Source organism: Ornithodoros turicata, chromosome 9 (genome assembly GCF_037126465.1).
Source record: "Ornithodoros turicata isolate Travis chromosome 9, ASM3712646v1, whole genome shotgun sequence".
Classification (NCBI taxonomy): Eukaryota; Metazoa; Arthropoda; class Arachnida; order Ixodida; family Argasidae; genus Ornithodoros; species Ornithodoros turicata.
The window spans coordinates 40,618,358-40,631,025 of NC_088209.1; the positions used below are offsets into that span (position 1 = coordinate 40,618,358).

Sequence of the window (12,668 nt, forward strand, 5' to 3'; positions counted from 1 at the left end):
TGTCACAGAAAAGGCGTACGCCTCCCGTTTTCAACAAATCAGGGCAGATAACGATATCATTCGAGATAATGGTTGGCTAGGAGCGTGCTATGCGGTGAAGTTCATTTTTAAGAGTGTGCGGCTATCCTGGAAGGCACGTATAACGTCTACCGCGATAATTCGCAACATCTCCGGTCTGTCTAAAAAATGTACAAAGGACAAGAATGGGGCTTTGGCACGCGTGTTCTTTTTACGTTCTTCCTTTTTCTTTTCTTTTTTAGGTTAAAACCGATCCCATCCGTTAGCTCAACCCTCGAATCAATTTTCTCTTCTGTCGGATTGAAACTGTGTTGTTGTTTTTTGTTTTTTTTCTCTCTCTCTCTCTTTAAGCTCCGGGATTTAATAATAACTTAATATACTATAAATGCACACGCGTAATATAACTGCAGGAAAGAGAGACGGGAGGGGGGGAATTCCGCTTGTATTTGAAGTACTGTGGTTCGGAGTCATGTAACAAAAGTTAACGTAACGAAATTATGTGACTTGAACCCGCTATCATCGGAGTAGGATACCTGATTGCAACCAGAATGAGCACGTTAACATTACAGACGAGAAAAGCCACTCCCCGAATGTAATTTCGTGACAATTATACTTTTCGTGCAATTAAATTTTTTATGACACTGAAAAGCTCACGTGACATGTGGTGCTTCGGGATAGGAAATAAAAAAAAAACATCAATCGATTGCTGTATAAAAATTGTGCGAAAAAAAAGCCGTCATACTTTCAGCAGTTTCACAACGGCGCGTGGAATGACGACTTTCGAACCCTAAAGATGTGCCTATCTGCAGGAACCCGTTCTTGAAGCACTTTGAGGCTTAAAAAATATACGCATTTTCACAGGACGCCATCTTTTAAATCGATCTATGCAGATAATTTACACCGTTTATGTACAGTTGCAACGTATGTACAAAAAAAAAGAGAAAAAAAAAGAGAGGAAGCGAAGTCGCTAGAAATTTGGGTGTCGAGGACATTTCTGTTGTGCGACTTTTGTGTTTTTTAAGACGTCAAATTCTTGCGTGACCATTTAGTTGTTTCGACGAAGAACTGCTTGGAGAGATGTGGCTAAGTCTGATTCGTACTTTGAGATCCATTTGATGTTATTTTGAACACTCTGCAAGGATTCTTCACGAGGATGTTTACTCGTTCCAGCATCCGGGTTCTGAGCAAAGAATTCTTCCATCTATGAAAGAAAACGTCCTTGTTGCATATATGGTAATACCTCAAAACCAACCAAGAAAAGTGAGAGTACACCATTGAGTGTGCTGCTAGTTCATGCTCGCAGCCTCTACCGCTTGCATGCACTGCTTTAGCTGCAGAATAGCTTTTGCAAAGCACATGGCCAAACTGGAACTGAAGTCAGAGGATTTATCACACATCATGTCATACGCATTTCGTTTGCACTGGGCCTCTTATGCGTATGCGGACTGGTTTAAGGACTGTAAGTCAGTGGAGCTGCAGTCTCGTCATCAATTTATGTATCTATATATCTGCGAATAAATTTATCTATTCCAAATTACGGGCAACTAACTGCGCATTGTTCGTCAAGTACGGAGGGAAAACTACATTGCATGCTCATAACACTGTCTAAAACAAGAGAGTTCGGCTACGGGTCGGCTACGGGTCGGCTACAAGCCGTCAGGAGCAGCAACTCAGTTGGGAACATGGATTACTGTTGCTTGAGAAATTTGGGATTATTTCCCACCAGATGTCGCCCAGAGCCGTTTTACCGCAATTTTACTAGCAAAATAAAAATATCTTGCGTTCCCTGTCTCACGTACAACGTGTTCTGCTGGGTTTACAAGCAACAACCTGTTGGACGCCGCCGCCAACATGACCTGTCCACGACCTACTCGACTATAACGACCATGTCATAGGCACCCCTTCCCAGCGCCGCATTTGGAAGCTAGCGGTGGCGCTACTTATCGGCCCGGTTTATTGGTTCCTCAACTTCTACAATACTTTGTACTTCTACTTATCTTAGTGTCTTTGTACAAGCGGTGGATGTCCCACGAGAGATGCTCCTTTCTAAAGTTGATCATCATCATCATTCTACGCGTTTTCATAGGAGCTGTTGCTGTCGTCTGCTACGGTAGTCGTACGTCCGCTTCCACGCGTTCAAAATTCAAATTTCCATCGTCCAATCACGATGCAGGCCTTACGGGCAGATGAGTGGCGCCCCTAGCGGATCGTGCGCACGGGCTCTTCATAGGGGTTGCCGATTATGACATGGTCGTTGCCGATTATGACATGGTCGTTATATTCCAGTAGGTCGTGGACCTGTCTGCCTACTGCTTTACGTGCTTAACTCGGAAAACTGTCCCTCCGAGTACGCAGATCGAGCAGAATGAGAGCACACGACCGGCACAGCGCCACGATCGGTCTTGTGATTCTGCTGCATACTCCTCGGTCCGTTTGCGCGCTACAAGAATAGTTCACTCAGGGGCCGCTAGGCTGTGACCAGATGAGAGAGGAGCTCCATCGAGAACGCTCGTCAGTGCACATGTTTTCGTGGAGAGAGTTTGCGGAATATACGTTCTACAGTCAGTTACAACATAAGTCATACACTTGACCCCGCCCCCATGCAAGAATCGCTCCGCGCGCGAGAATGTAGTGCGACGCAGCCAAATGGGGACTGGAGGGAGAGAGCTGCCACTACATCGCGAAGCGGGGGCGTCGTGCAAAGGCTGGTAGCCAATCGCAGGAGCCTTCCACGGATGAGTGGGCGGTCCCAGTTGTAGGACTTAAGTTGTCACTGACTATAATTTATTGCATGCAACATTTCTAGTTCTCCATTCAGGTCAGCAGCTTGGCACTCGTAACAAAGCCTTTTGACCCGCAACAAAGTTGTGAAATGACTCGTCATGAAGAGTGCTTGAAGCAGAGTTGACCTTGCTGCACGTCATATATGCAATTAAAGTAAATTAAAGCAAAGTAAAGTAAAGCAAGGTAAGGTAAAGCAAAGCAAAGCAAAGGTAAAGCAAAATGAAGCAAGGTAAGGTAAGGTAAAGCAAAGCAAAGCAAAGCAAACAAAAGCAAGAATTGAATCAGTGAACTGTAAGTAAACAATCTGACGATTCCTACTCAGTGAAAGTTCTTAAAGATGCACAGAACCGACTTGGGGCATTTAATACACATTTGCATGGTTAATCGGCGAAACACAAACAAAGAGCTCAATCAGCGGTTGTCCCCTGTTCTCACAAAGAGTTTTGTGCCTCGTTTAAGTTTGTGAGAGTCGGTGTTACGAACTATAGGTACCCGTGTCACATAGAACCAAGCTTGTGCCAATTACTTACCTCTTGTTTTTTCTGTGCACTGTTGAAATTCCGGCAAACAATCTTAATCAGTTTGCCTGGTATCCTAGAGTTGGCCGTGAATCTGTAACACAAGGAGCTATCAACTTACAGATAGGCGAGGACGGAAGGGGTCAGAGATGACGTCACCCCGTCCACGCTTCCCTCAAGGATATGTTGCCTGTCTCAAAATCACATTTCGCTTGCGTCATATCCTATACTATACTTTCGTATATCAAGTAGGTTGTAGAAGAAAATAAGGACCAAGGCTAGAAGCAAAGGAATAGCTAGAGGCTTCTCAGGTTGATGTTGATGTTGATGAAGAAAAATACTAGGGAGAGGTTGAATTCGTCACACGACTAATTCGGCTACTCTCATGAACAGACCCACCCTCCCCCCAAAGGTGAAAAAAAAAATAGAAAAGGCTTCTGAGGTAACCCCGTTTGCTACTTGGATATTACAAGAGTTCTTAGTTTCGCATACTCACGCTTGACCATAAATAATCAGAATGTAGGGGAAGGACAGAAGAAGAGAAGGAAGGTGTACTGTGGCACGAGAAAGTAAAATAATATAGAGATGGTTGGGTGACCGCTAGGCCTAATACGTGCATTAGCGCAATCGACATCAACAATGACCATGATTCGCAGAGCATTGTCCTTATCGCCGTTTCAATTTTTTTTCCTTTCAGAATGTAATTCTGTAACAAGGCACACTCTTAAACATGAACTTCACCGCATAGCACACTCCTAGCCAACCATTATCTCGAATGATATCGTTATCTGCCCTGATTTGTTGAAAACACGGGGTGTACGCCTTTTCTGTGACAATTATGAACAGCATAAGCGTCACAGAAATGGCGTACGGCCCCTGTTTTCAACAAATCAGGGCAGATAACGATATCATTCGAGATAATGGTTGGCTAGGAGCGTGCTATGAGGTGAAGTTCATTTTTAAGAGTGCATGATGTAACTATTTATAGCAGTATTGCCCTACTCACTTATCAACAATGTCCTTCCAATTCTTTCGGAGAAACGTCCAGGCAATCTCCAGTCCCATCGGATTGTTCGCCACCGTCGAGAACACCATGGTGATATCTTGTCCACGCACTTTGCTTTCATCGAATGAAAAGTTTAGGTACCTGTAAGAGGGAAAGACATCCTGAGACGGCAAAGCGGGCAACAGAATCCACGAAAGTGGGAATAACATCATCCTCAGGATGAATGCGTACAAATGCGTACACGCAAGTGGGAAATTCGCAATTGAGAGTTCAGCAACAAATATGTGATGTCAAAACGACATTTCGACGAGATAATCAATAAAAGAAATTCAGTAGATAACTCCGAGGAGATCTGCTTTGTCCTCTAAAGTGCAAATATTTTTTTTAAATATTAATAATACGTTTATTCTAGCCGAAGAAAAGCCACGGGGGCCATGGTGTTGGCGCACACATAGTACAACTGATACAATAAAATTAGCAAAAAGCACCGCTGCAAAATAGTACATAAAACGATATATGTATAACTGACGTAATAAAATTAGGATAATTCTCAGCTGAAAATACGGCATACAAACACATATACTGTCACGATAAAGATATAAACAGTTTCGGAGTACGCATAAAGACCAATGCTAATTTAGCTGTTGATGCACATTTTACTCACAGCTCGTGCAGCTGAGAGCTGTCCTTGTATGCGGATATTCGTGCAGAAAAAAAAAGGAGTATAAAACAAGCCAGTTGGGTCTGCGTCATCGTGTGTTGTTGTCCCCCCCCCCCCCTCCGCTACTCTACTGTCCTTGCTGTCTTCACTCTCAAGGAAGCGATTCCTCCGATAATTCGGTCATGTTACTCTGGCGACGTAACCCCCTTCTTCTCTCCTACATCGCGCCACGCGCGGAGGACGCTCTCGCTCACGGTCCGCACAACGCGTCTCGCGTGATATCGTCCGTGTCCTTCGGCAACACGGATTACGCAGAGCTACAGTGTTCACACTAGTGCGTTCTGCTGCGTGCGTACGCGTGCGTTGTAAGCAATCCGTTCCGCTGTTCACATACCTGCGTCCGAATGCGTGCGTCACCAAACCGTAAGCCAATGAGCGCCGAGCGGGATTTCCTCTCCGGTGGCCGGCCATGTTGAAAACAGTCTCGCAGAAAGAAACCTACTGCGCATGCTCGGAAGGCAGCCTCGCGATTCGTTCTCCGCTTGCGGGCTGCTGCGTGCGTCGGAAAAAGTTGAGCTCAGGCGAACTCCTTGCGTTCTGCTGCGGGAGGTCGCGCACGTAACTGTTGCCACGGTAACCAGCGCCCACACGCATGCGCACGCAGCAGAGCGCACTAGTGTGAACCATGCTTAAGCGGTGTGTTGTGGAGCATTCGCGCACGCATAGAGCACGCAGATATGCCGCCATTGCTGCGGGAGATGCGAACGTGATGCGCGAAAATAAGGAACGCAAGTGGCTCGCGGATTCGGCGTGCGAAGAAACGTGCCAAATGTTTACGCGTATGCAGGCTACACCCGCGTTTCTGCATAAGGCCCATGGCAACCCATGGTCAGATTTGCTGTTGCGCCGAATGCAAGTCATGTACGGTCACGGTGCAGGCACTGTCCTTCATCTACTGCAATGCTATCGCATTTCGTACTCGTTTGGCAATACGCCAAAGAATCCAGCGAAATTTTTTGTTCCTTTTATATTTCTCAACTTGGACGCCTTGAACAGGTTAACATCTTGGTGCTTTACCTCTGGATGAGTGCTTCATCCTGGACTTGGCCAAGCGCTGTCATCATTTTGATCCTTTCCGCCTGTATCGGTTCGGCCATGTAGCTGTCGAAGAGTCGCTGCCAAATTGTTTCGTTTCCTATTTGCCGCATGCCGTAGCCGTACACGATGTTTTTGAAGTTCGGCTCCACCCTACAAGGAGATCGAGAAAAAAATAATACGGAAAAATAAACCCTAAATTGTCGACGAAATAAGAGTGATTAGTCTAAGTGTCACATTCTTTTTTCTTCCTCAACATGCTCTGTTTGCAGCCGTGAAGTCTTCCTTTTTGCTTTTTTGTTCTCTACGCAATGAGTTTATAAGGCCGTGTTGGTCTGTCGATAGCAGTTGTGGAGAGGGAAGTAGTAGAAGAAGAGAGGGAAGGGAAGAAGAAAGAAGTTACAATGGCAAAGCAACCACTGGAGGAAAGAATGTCAAAGATGCAGTCAATTTTATTGTTCGTGGTGTTTCCTTTCTCCGCTTGAAGGAGGACATCTAGAACTTTCAAATTAAGATTTTGCACAATATGTCTAATAGAAGACGGTTCTGCAATGTAGCAGGTTTAAACCTTGAGGACTATGCAAGTTATCTTTTTCATGCGCTCCGAGCAATATTTTCTTTTTCTGTCTTCCTTTCCCTTTTTCTTTCGTTATTTTTTGTCAAGTGACATGTGCCCTTAGGACACCGCCCTATGACGTCGACTTGTCTGTTCAACAGGTTAGGAGATTACAATCAATTTCACGTAAGGTACAAACATGTTAAACTGCGTGGCAATAAAACAAAAAGAGCCCTACAGAGAGTATGATGAGAAGATAGAAAAAGAAAACTCAACAGGTTAGCAACATTCCTTCTGCTTTGTAAGGCAGACATTCTGTACTGCATTGCAAGATATCTGCAACATCGCATAGGTTCCTTTCTCTTCTACACAAAGTACGCCTTTGGCGTTAAAAATGCCGGGGAGGGGGCTAAGGCCTTCTCGAGCGTTCCTTTGTCACTGTTCCGTCACACTACCTGTGGATATGGAGGTACTCACGGCTTTCCACCCAACCATTGCAATAAGGCATTCGTGGCAGACGTCAGGCAGTGGTCGTGTCCAAATCTGCACGCTAAGTGGAACAGAGTTGTCCGCAGTCGTCTGCAAGCAATGCAGTAACGATGACACGAGTAAATAGGTGTTCAATAGGGGAGAGAATATCTCAGGAGAAAGAAAGTACATAAGAAACGTGCCTCTCCATGTGAGTCCCAGTGTCTCCGAACGAAAGGTCGCCAAAGACGTCCTTCAACAACGCAAGCACGTATCCCTAAAAGTAAGTAAGTTTTCAATACTCAAGCAGAATGCCTGCATGACGTCATGAAGCCGCATGCGTAAAAGTACCACATGCATAAAAGCACCACATTCCCTTGAAATTAGGCTCCTACTACATCGTTTGCATGAGCTTATCTAGCAGCAATCTACGCGTTAGACACTGGGAATCACAAACGTAATATGAAAACGGTTATAGTAGCTGCTAACCATTCTCATATTTCATATTACGTTTGTGATTCCCTCATCGTAGGCTTCTTGACAGTTTTCTTTTTTTTCTTCTTTTTTTTCAATTTTTCGACGTTAGTCGACACTGGTAAGACTTGCCTTTAAAAGTTCCCCAGTGGCTGTACCCCTGAGGCGATTGTACATGAATGATATGACATCCTCGAAGGCTGCCCAAGGTACCAGGTGTCTTTCGTTTACAATGTACAGACCCAATTCGATGGCAGTCTTGTACTTGACGTATCCTGCCCGGGCGAGGAAAAATGCCTCGATGATCAACTCAGCGCGATCACTCGGTGTGAAGGCCTGCAAAGCAACAGGTCATAAGTAACAAGAACGTAGTAACAAAGACTATCTCTTACATCGATTTCTTGCTTGAGAGCGTTGAGAATCACTTTGAAACTCTCGTCGTCGTAATTGATGAAGTAAACACCAGTCATGTTGTTGTTGAACTTGATCCAGCCGTCGTCCGGCACATCGATGTTCAACGCTGCGTACGTGTGGCAGAGACGGTCACGTGATATGCATAGTGTTATATGTGGCGTTTTCGGTTAAGACCCGAATTGCATGTTATACCAAATATGTGCAGTGGTGGCCCGCTGCGATGTTGATGGACAGCTCATTTTTACTTTAGCCTCTGCATACACCAGTAGCGTCTGACTCCACTATATGACCTTTAGTTAAACATGGAGCTAGGCTGCTAAGCTGTATAACCGCTTCGCAGTTACCAGAAGACAAAATTCGTAGCTACGTTTTAACTGCCGGCACAAATACTTTCGATGTTTGCTTCTGCGTCAGCTTGGTGACACACGCTACATTTACGCACGCGTTAAGATAGGCAATTTTGGTGAATTGTTTGTCGTGTAATATCGTGCTCAAACGAGGTACCTATGTGTTCCAACTCTTCCTTCAACTGTCTTCAAAGTCAGAAAACACTTCAGAAATCACATCAAAATCACTTCAGACTCGTACCTTTAGAATAGTGGCGAATTTATACTATTGAAATCCCATATTGCGTTCTCGCAAAGTAGCATTCTTTTAAATGACGGGGAAGATATATGACATTACTTTTTTAATTTTGAGAGACGTAACGTAAAGGTGAGAGTTATCTGCCTCCCATCTGGCAACATTGTTGCTTACGATTCGGACCCGAAACTGCTCTCCAAGTGAACCGAAAAGACACGATTGTCATTCCTAGGAGAGGAACACCGAGTGGGTAATGACCCAGCTTAGCTTTTCGCGACACCGAAACTTGTGACGGACGGCGAGTTCATTTAAAAAAAAAAAAAAAGGAGTACGTAGCGTGCACCGAGACCTTGACACTGATATTTAATGCGAAATGAGATGAACAGCCCGTTTTGTGTTCGAAGCAGCCCGCAATATTACTTTTCTTTCTAAAGCCACAACACGCTCCCGGAAAAGGGTGCATCCTCCTCAAGTGACATGAAAGACTTGACATCCACATCTCCTCCTTTTAACGGGTAAGGGTTCTTACTATGTTTCCTTTTCTTCAGCCATATGAAACCAGTGTGCCCCGCACTCGTGCGATAGGATAGCGGTATGTGCCAAATATACCTGTAAAGATAGAGCGTCACAAGGTTACTTCCAGAGTACGTCGTGAAATTCAGGGTGGTGCATTTTCAGCTGCTAGCGAAGTAGTAACTCTCGAAGGGTCGCTCGTACATAGTCGATTGCTCAAGTTCGGTGATAACGTAGCCGAAGTCTGATGTTGATAAATTAACGAGCTCCACATATCGATCGATATCGGCATGTCCTCAATATCCTCAAACAGATATTTGACTTCGAGGTGAGCAACGAGAGTAGACAACATTGTTCATTCTGTGTTTTCGCCTCCTCTGAGAGTCTGCTTTGGAGTCCTCGTAAAGTCTGGTTGAGAGGTTCGTGTTGCGCCGTGTCTTGTGTCTTTCATTCTGCAACTGGGGGTCATTCTTCGTTTTCCTTAAATTTATGGACATGCTGCCAAAACCACGTAACACGTAACAATGCCTCCGTTCTTCTTTTTCGCCTAACGTTCCAATGGCTCTGGATGAAGCACGTTAAAGGCACTGTAAAGCAATAGAGCTGCGGCTTCAGAAAATATATGCGTTCGATAGTCTTCAGTGCTTCAGTACTCTTCAGTAAATATTTGTCAGAACTGTGATCATAGGCTTTTTTTTTTAGCAAGTTAAGACTGAAAATTTCTGGCAACGCTGTGTCGAAGTCACGCACTGCACGCCAAGTATGGCGGCAAAACTCCATTGTATGCGCATAACACTGTGCATAAAATACAAGAAGTTGGCTACGTAGTTATCATGAGCAGCAAGCAAGTCGGAAATACAGATCATTGTTGCTCGACAAACGGGAGACTTTTTTCTCACCAGTCGTTGCCCCGAGCCGCTTTGCCCCAATTTATTTGCAAATTGGAAATATTTAGCATTCCGACACACATAATTAACTTATGTATAACATGTATGTTATTATAATTGGGTGTTTACGTCGCGAGACAACTGAGATCATGAGCGACGCCACAGCGGTCGGTCTGCGGATTGCTTTTGCCCACCTGAGGGTTCTTGAACGTGCGATGAAAGCTCACCACACGGCACCACGTATTTAACGTCCCTCGCGGAAGACGGCGTGCCTAAGCCGGGTTCGAACCCGCGATCTCGGGATCAGAAGGCGAACACGCTACCGACTAAGCTACCGAGGCCGGTAACATGTATGTACTTGTTGGGTTGGGATTACAAGCAACAAGTAGGGCCTGACTTTTTCGGGTTTTATTTTTGGCCAAATTCGAGGGGTAAATATCGGGTGATATTTTTCATTTGAAAATTCGTGTGTATTCGGGTTAAATCCCGTTACGGCATATTCTGTCATCAGGAATTCGGGTGTATTCGGGTGATTTTTTTTTTTTTTTGTTTAATAAAAATTTGTCTTAACGTGGAACTAATGTTTAGCAATGTTATCAAACTTTATTTTAATGCACGCTTATGAGTGTGCCACGCGACCCGGATGTTTTCGGGTAGATTCGGGTTAAACCCGAATTTTACAGATTTCGTTCGGTGGGTAAATATCGGGCGGATACGGGTTTAACCCTAAAAAGTCAGGCCCTAGCAACAAGCTAGTGAACTATGTCGTCAACATAACCAGTCTGTCTCCTGCTTTAAGGTACATTTAAGAGCTGCACCTTATACACGATGTTCCTTACTTGAAGCGGGACGCAGTCCTGTTCACAGCAGTGTCACGATCCATCAGGAACCACGACTGTTCTATCGTAAAATTGGAACAATCTCTCTCGATGCTCAAGACAGGATACCCCATTTGCCTGGTCCACGTATCCATGGTGGAACTAATTGTCACCTTCTGAAAGTGTGTTCCAAAAGGTCACAGTTGCAGTAAGCAGAAACACAAAACGAAGACTAGTACTCTCGTAACGAATCAACTTCAGGATATCTCGATCAAGCACGTACCGCAGAAGACACGCTCTCCAGTTCCTCCCAGAGGTCGACTGTGAGCGTATTTTTGTACTGGTACTTCCTCAAGTATTTCTGAAAGGTACCGCGTGTTATCAAAATAAATATATAATGCATCGAAGATCTTGCCGGGAAATCAACGCTTGTGTACCATGTTTGACAACCGCTTCTCAGTCTACTTGGCCAAATTTCTGTTAGGAAACGCCTTATATATCTACTAAATAAACGAGATTTAAATATTCGCGCTGCCACTGCACTTACGGGGGCCCCAGCAATAGTGACGTAACGGTGGTATAGGCCTTGCGCACCAATGGGAATGCGCAACGCCGATTTTCGCTTATGAGCGCGTGTTCTGTACACGACTTCGTCGCGCGGAACACGGTGTTACCTTCCTGGCAGTACGAACCCGTCCTGCGCTAACCCAGAAACGAAATTCACAAGCCGATCACAAATCTGCGCAACTTGGACACGCTCGCCCACCCTCCCGGAGTCCGCTAAAAGACGCTTCCTGATTGGACTTGTTCGAGTGACGTTTCCTCCAATTTCCAGAGAGGGAATTCCGTCGCACTTTCAACATCCGGCGTCTGCTCTTGCCGTGCATTACACCAAATTGTACAGAAGCTACTCCACTAATTGGCGTCGGATTTTCGGCATTACTGTCGGTGATAAAAGGGGAGTAAAACACCGCAAAGCAGCACAACATCTTGGCCCAATATTGGACCAATATTGGCAATACTGGCCCAATCTTGGTTCAATATTGGGCCAAGATATTGTGCCGCTTGGGGTATACGTAGTTTGGGGATCGACCGAGACGGATGCCAGTTCTATACGATGCCAGGCCACAGAGACCAACGCTATAGATAATGTGCTTCTTCCTCACGATGCCAGAAATCATGCTAGACACAGTAAGGAAATTATAGGCATGCTTTCAACGTGAACTTATAACTTACTTATTACGAATTACTTATTACGTTACTTATAACGAATAACTTACTGCGATGCCCTCTCGGAATTCTTCAGGCGACAAGAAGCTCTCCAACATCCTGAGCACAGCAGCACCCTGTGTGTATCATATAAGTTGATGCGTTTTTCATTACGTGTTAATGCAGAGCGCGTTCTCAGAGGAGCGCCAACTTAGGATTTTTCTGGCGTGCCCTTCCCAGAATTCCCTCATTGTACGTTAATAATCGAGCACGACTCCAAAAGGGCTCTCTTAATATCTGACAAAAAGGACAGGGTACAAGGAAAGCTTAGTTTTTACACTGTAGTGCCACTTTAAGCACATGGAAAGCATATCACGAAAAATAGTGATGTACCTTGTTGTACGAAATGGTGTCAAATAAGGAGGAAATTTCGTTGGGATTCTCCACCGGTTGCACGATGGAGTGAGATGTGACGGCAGAGTCTGATTCGAACACCATAAGCAAGGCTGTGGAGACGTATTGCGTCATCTGGAAGGGAAACCCACATCATGGGATTGAGATCAAGCCAAGCCAAGCCAAGCCAATTTGTACGCTGAGTAGTGGCTGGGGACTACCAGGCACAATGCAGTAAAAAACGTTGGGAGAAGTTAGGTAATGTGGAGGTC

The 12,668-nt window shown here is 45.0% G+C and overlaps 1 protein-coding gene across 3 annotated transcripts in view; it reads right to left on the minus strand.

Annotated features, from left to right (window-relative positions):
* Positions 1-901: 901 nt before the first annotated feature.
* LOC135368960 (putative aminopeptidase-2) overlaps positions 902-12,668 on the minus strand; it is a 75,373-nt gene continuing 63,606 nt past the window's right edge. For all 3 annotated transcript variants that reach the window (XM_064602529.1, XM_064602531.1, XM_064602530.1), the window contains exons 45-57: positions 12,397-12,531; positions 12,075-12,140; positions 11,078-11,155; positions 10,816-10,970; positions 9,106-9,185; positions 7,973-8,100; positions 7,713-7,916; positions 7,310-7,383; positions 7,116-7,217; positions 6,065-6,235; positions 4,327-4,467; positions 3,333-3,414; positions 902-1,219 (exon numbers count right to left, since the gene is read on the minus strand). In XM_064602529.1, coding sequence (XP_064458599.1) covers positions 1,064-1,219; positions 3,333-3,414; positions 4,327-4,467; positions 6,065-6,235; positions 7,116-7,217; positions 7,310-7,383; positions 7,713-7,916; positions 7,973-8,100; positions 9,106-9,185; positions 10,816-10,970; positions 11,078-11,155; positions 12,075-12,140; positions 12,397-12,531 — 1,572 coding nt within the window. In that variant the 3' untranslated portion in view covers positions 902-1,063. The remainder of the gene's footprint in view (positions 1,220-3,332; positions 3,415-4,326; positions 4,468-6,064; positions 6,236-7,115; positions 7,218-7,309; positions 7,384-7,712; positions 7,917-7,972; positions 8,101-9,105; positions 9,186-10,815; positions 10,971-11,077; positions 11,156-12,074; positions 12,141-12,396; positions 12,532-12,668) is intronic.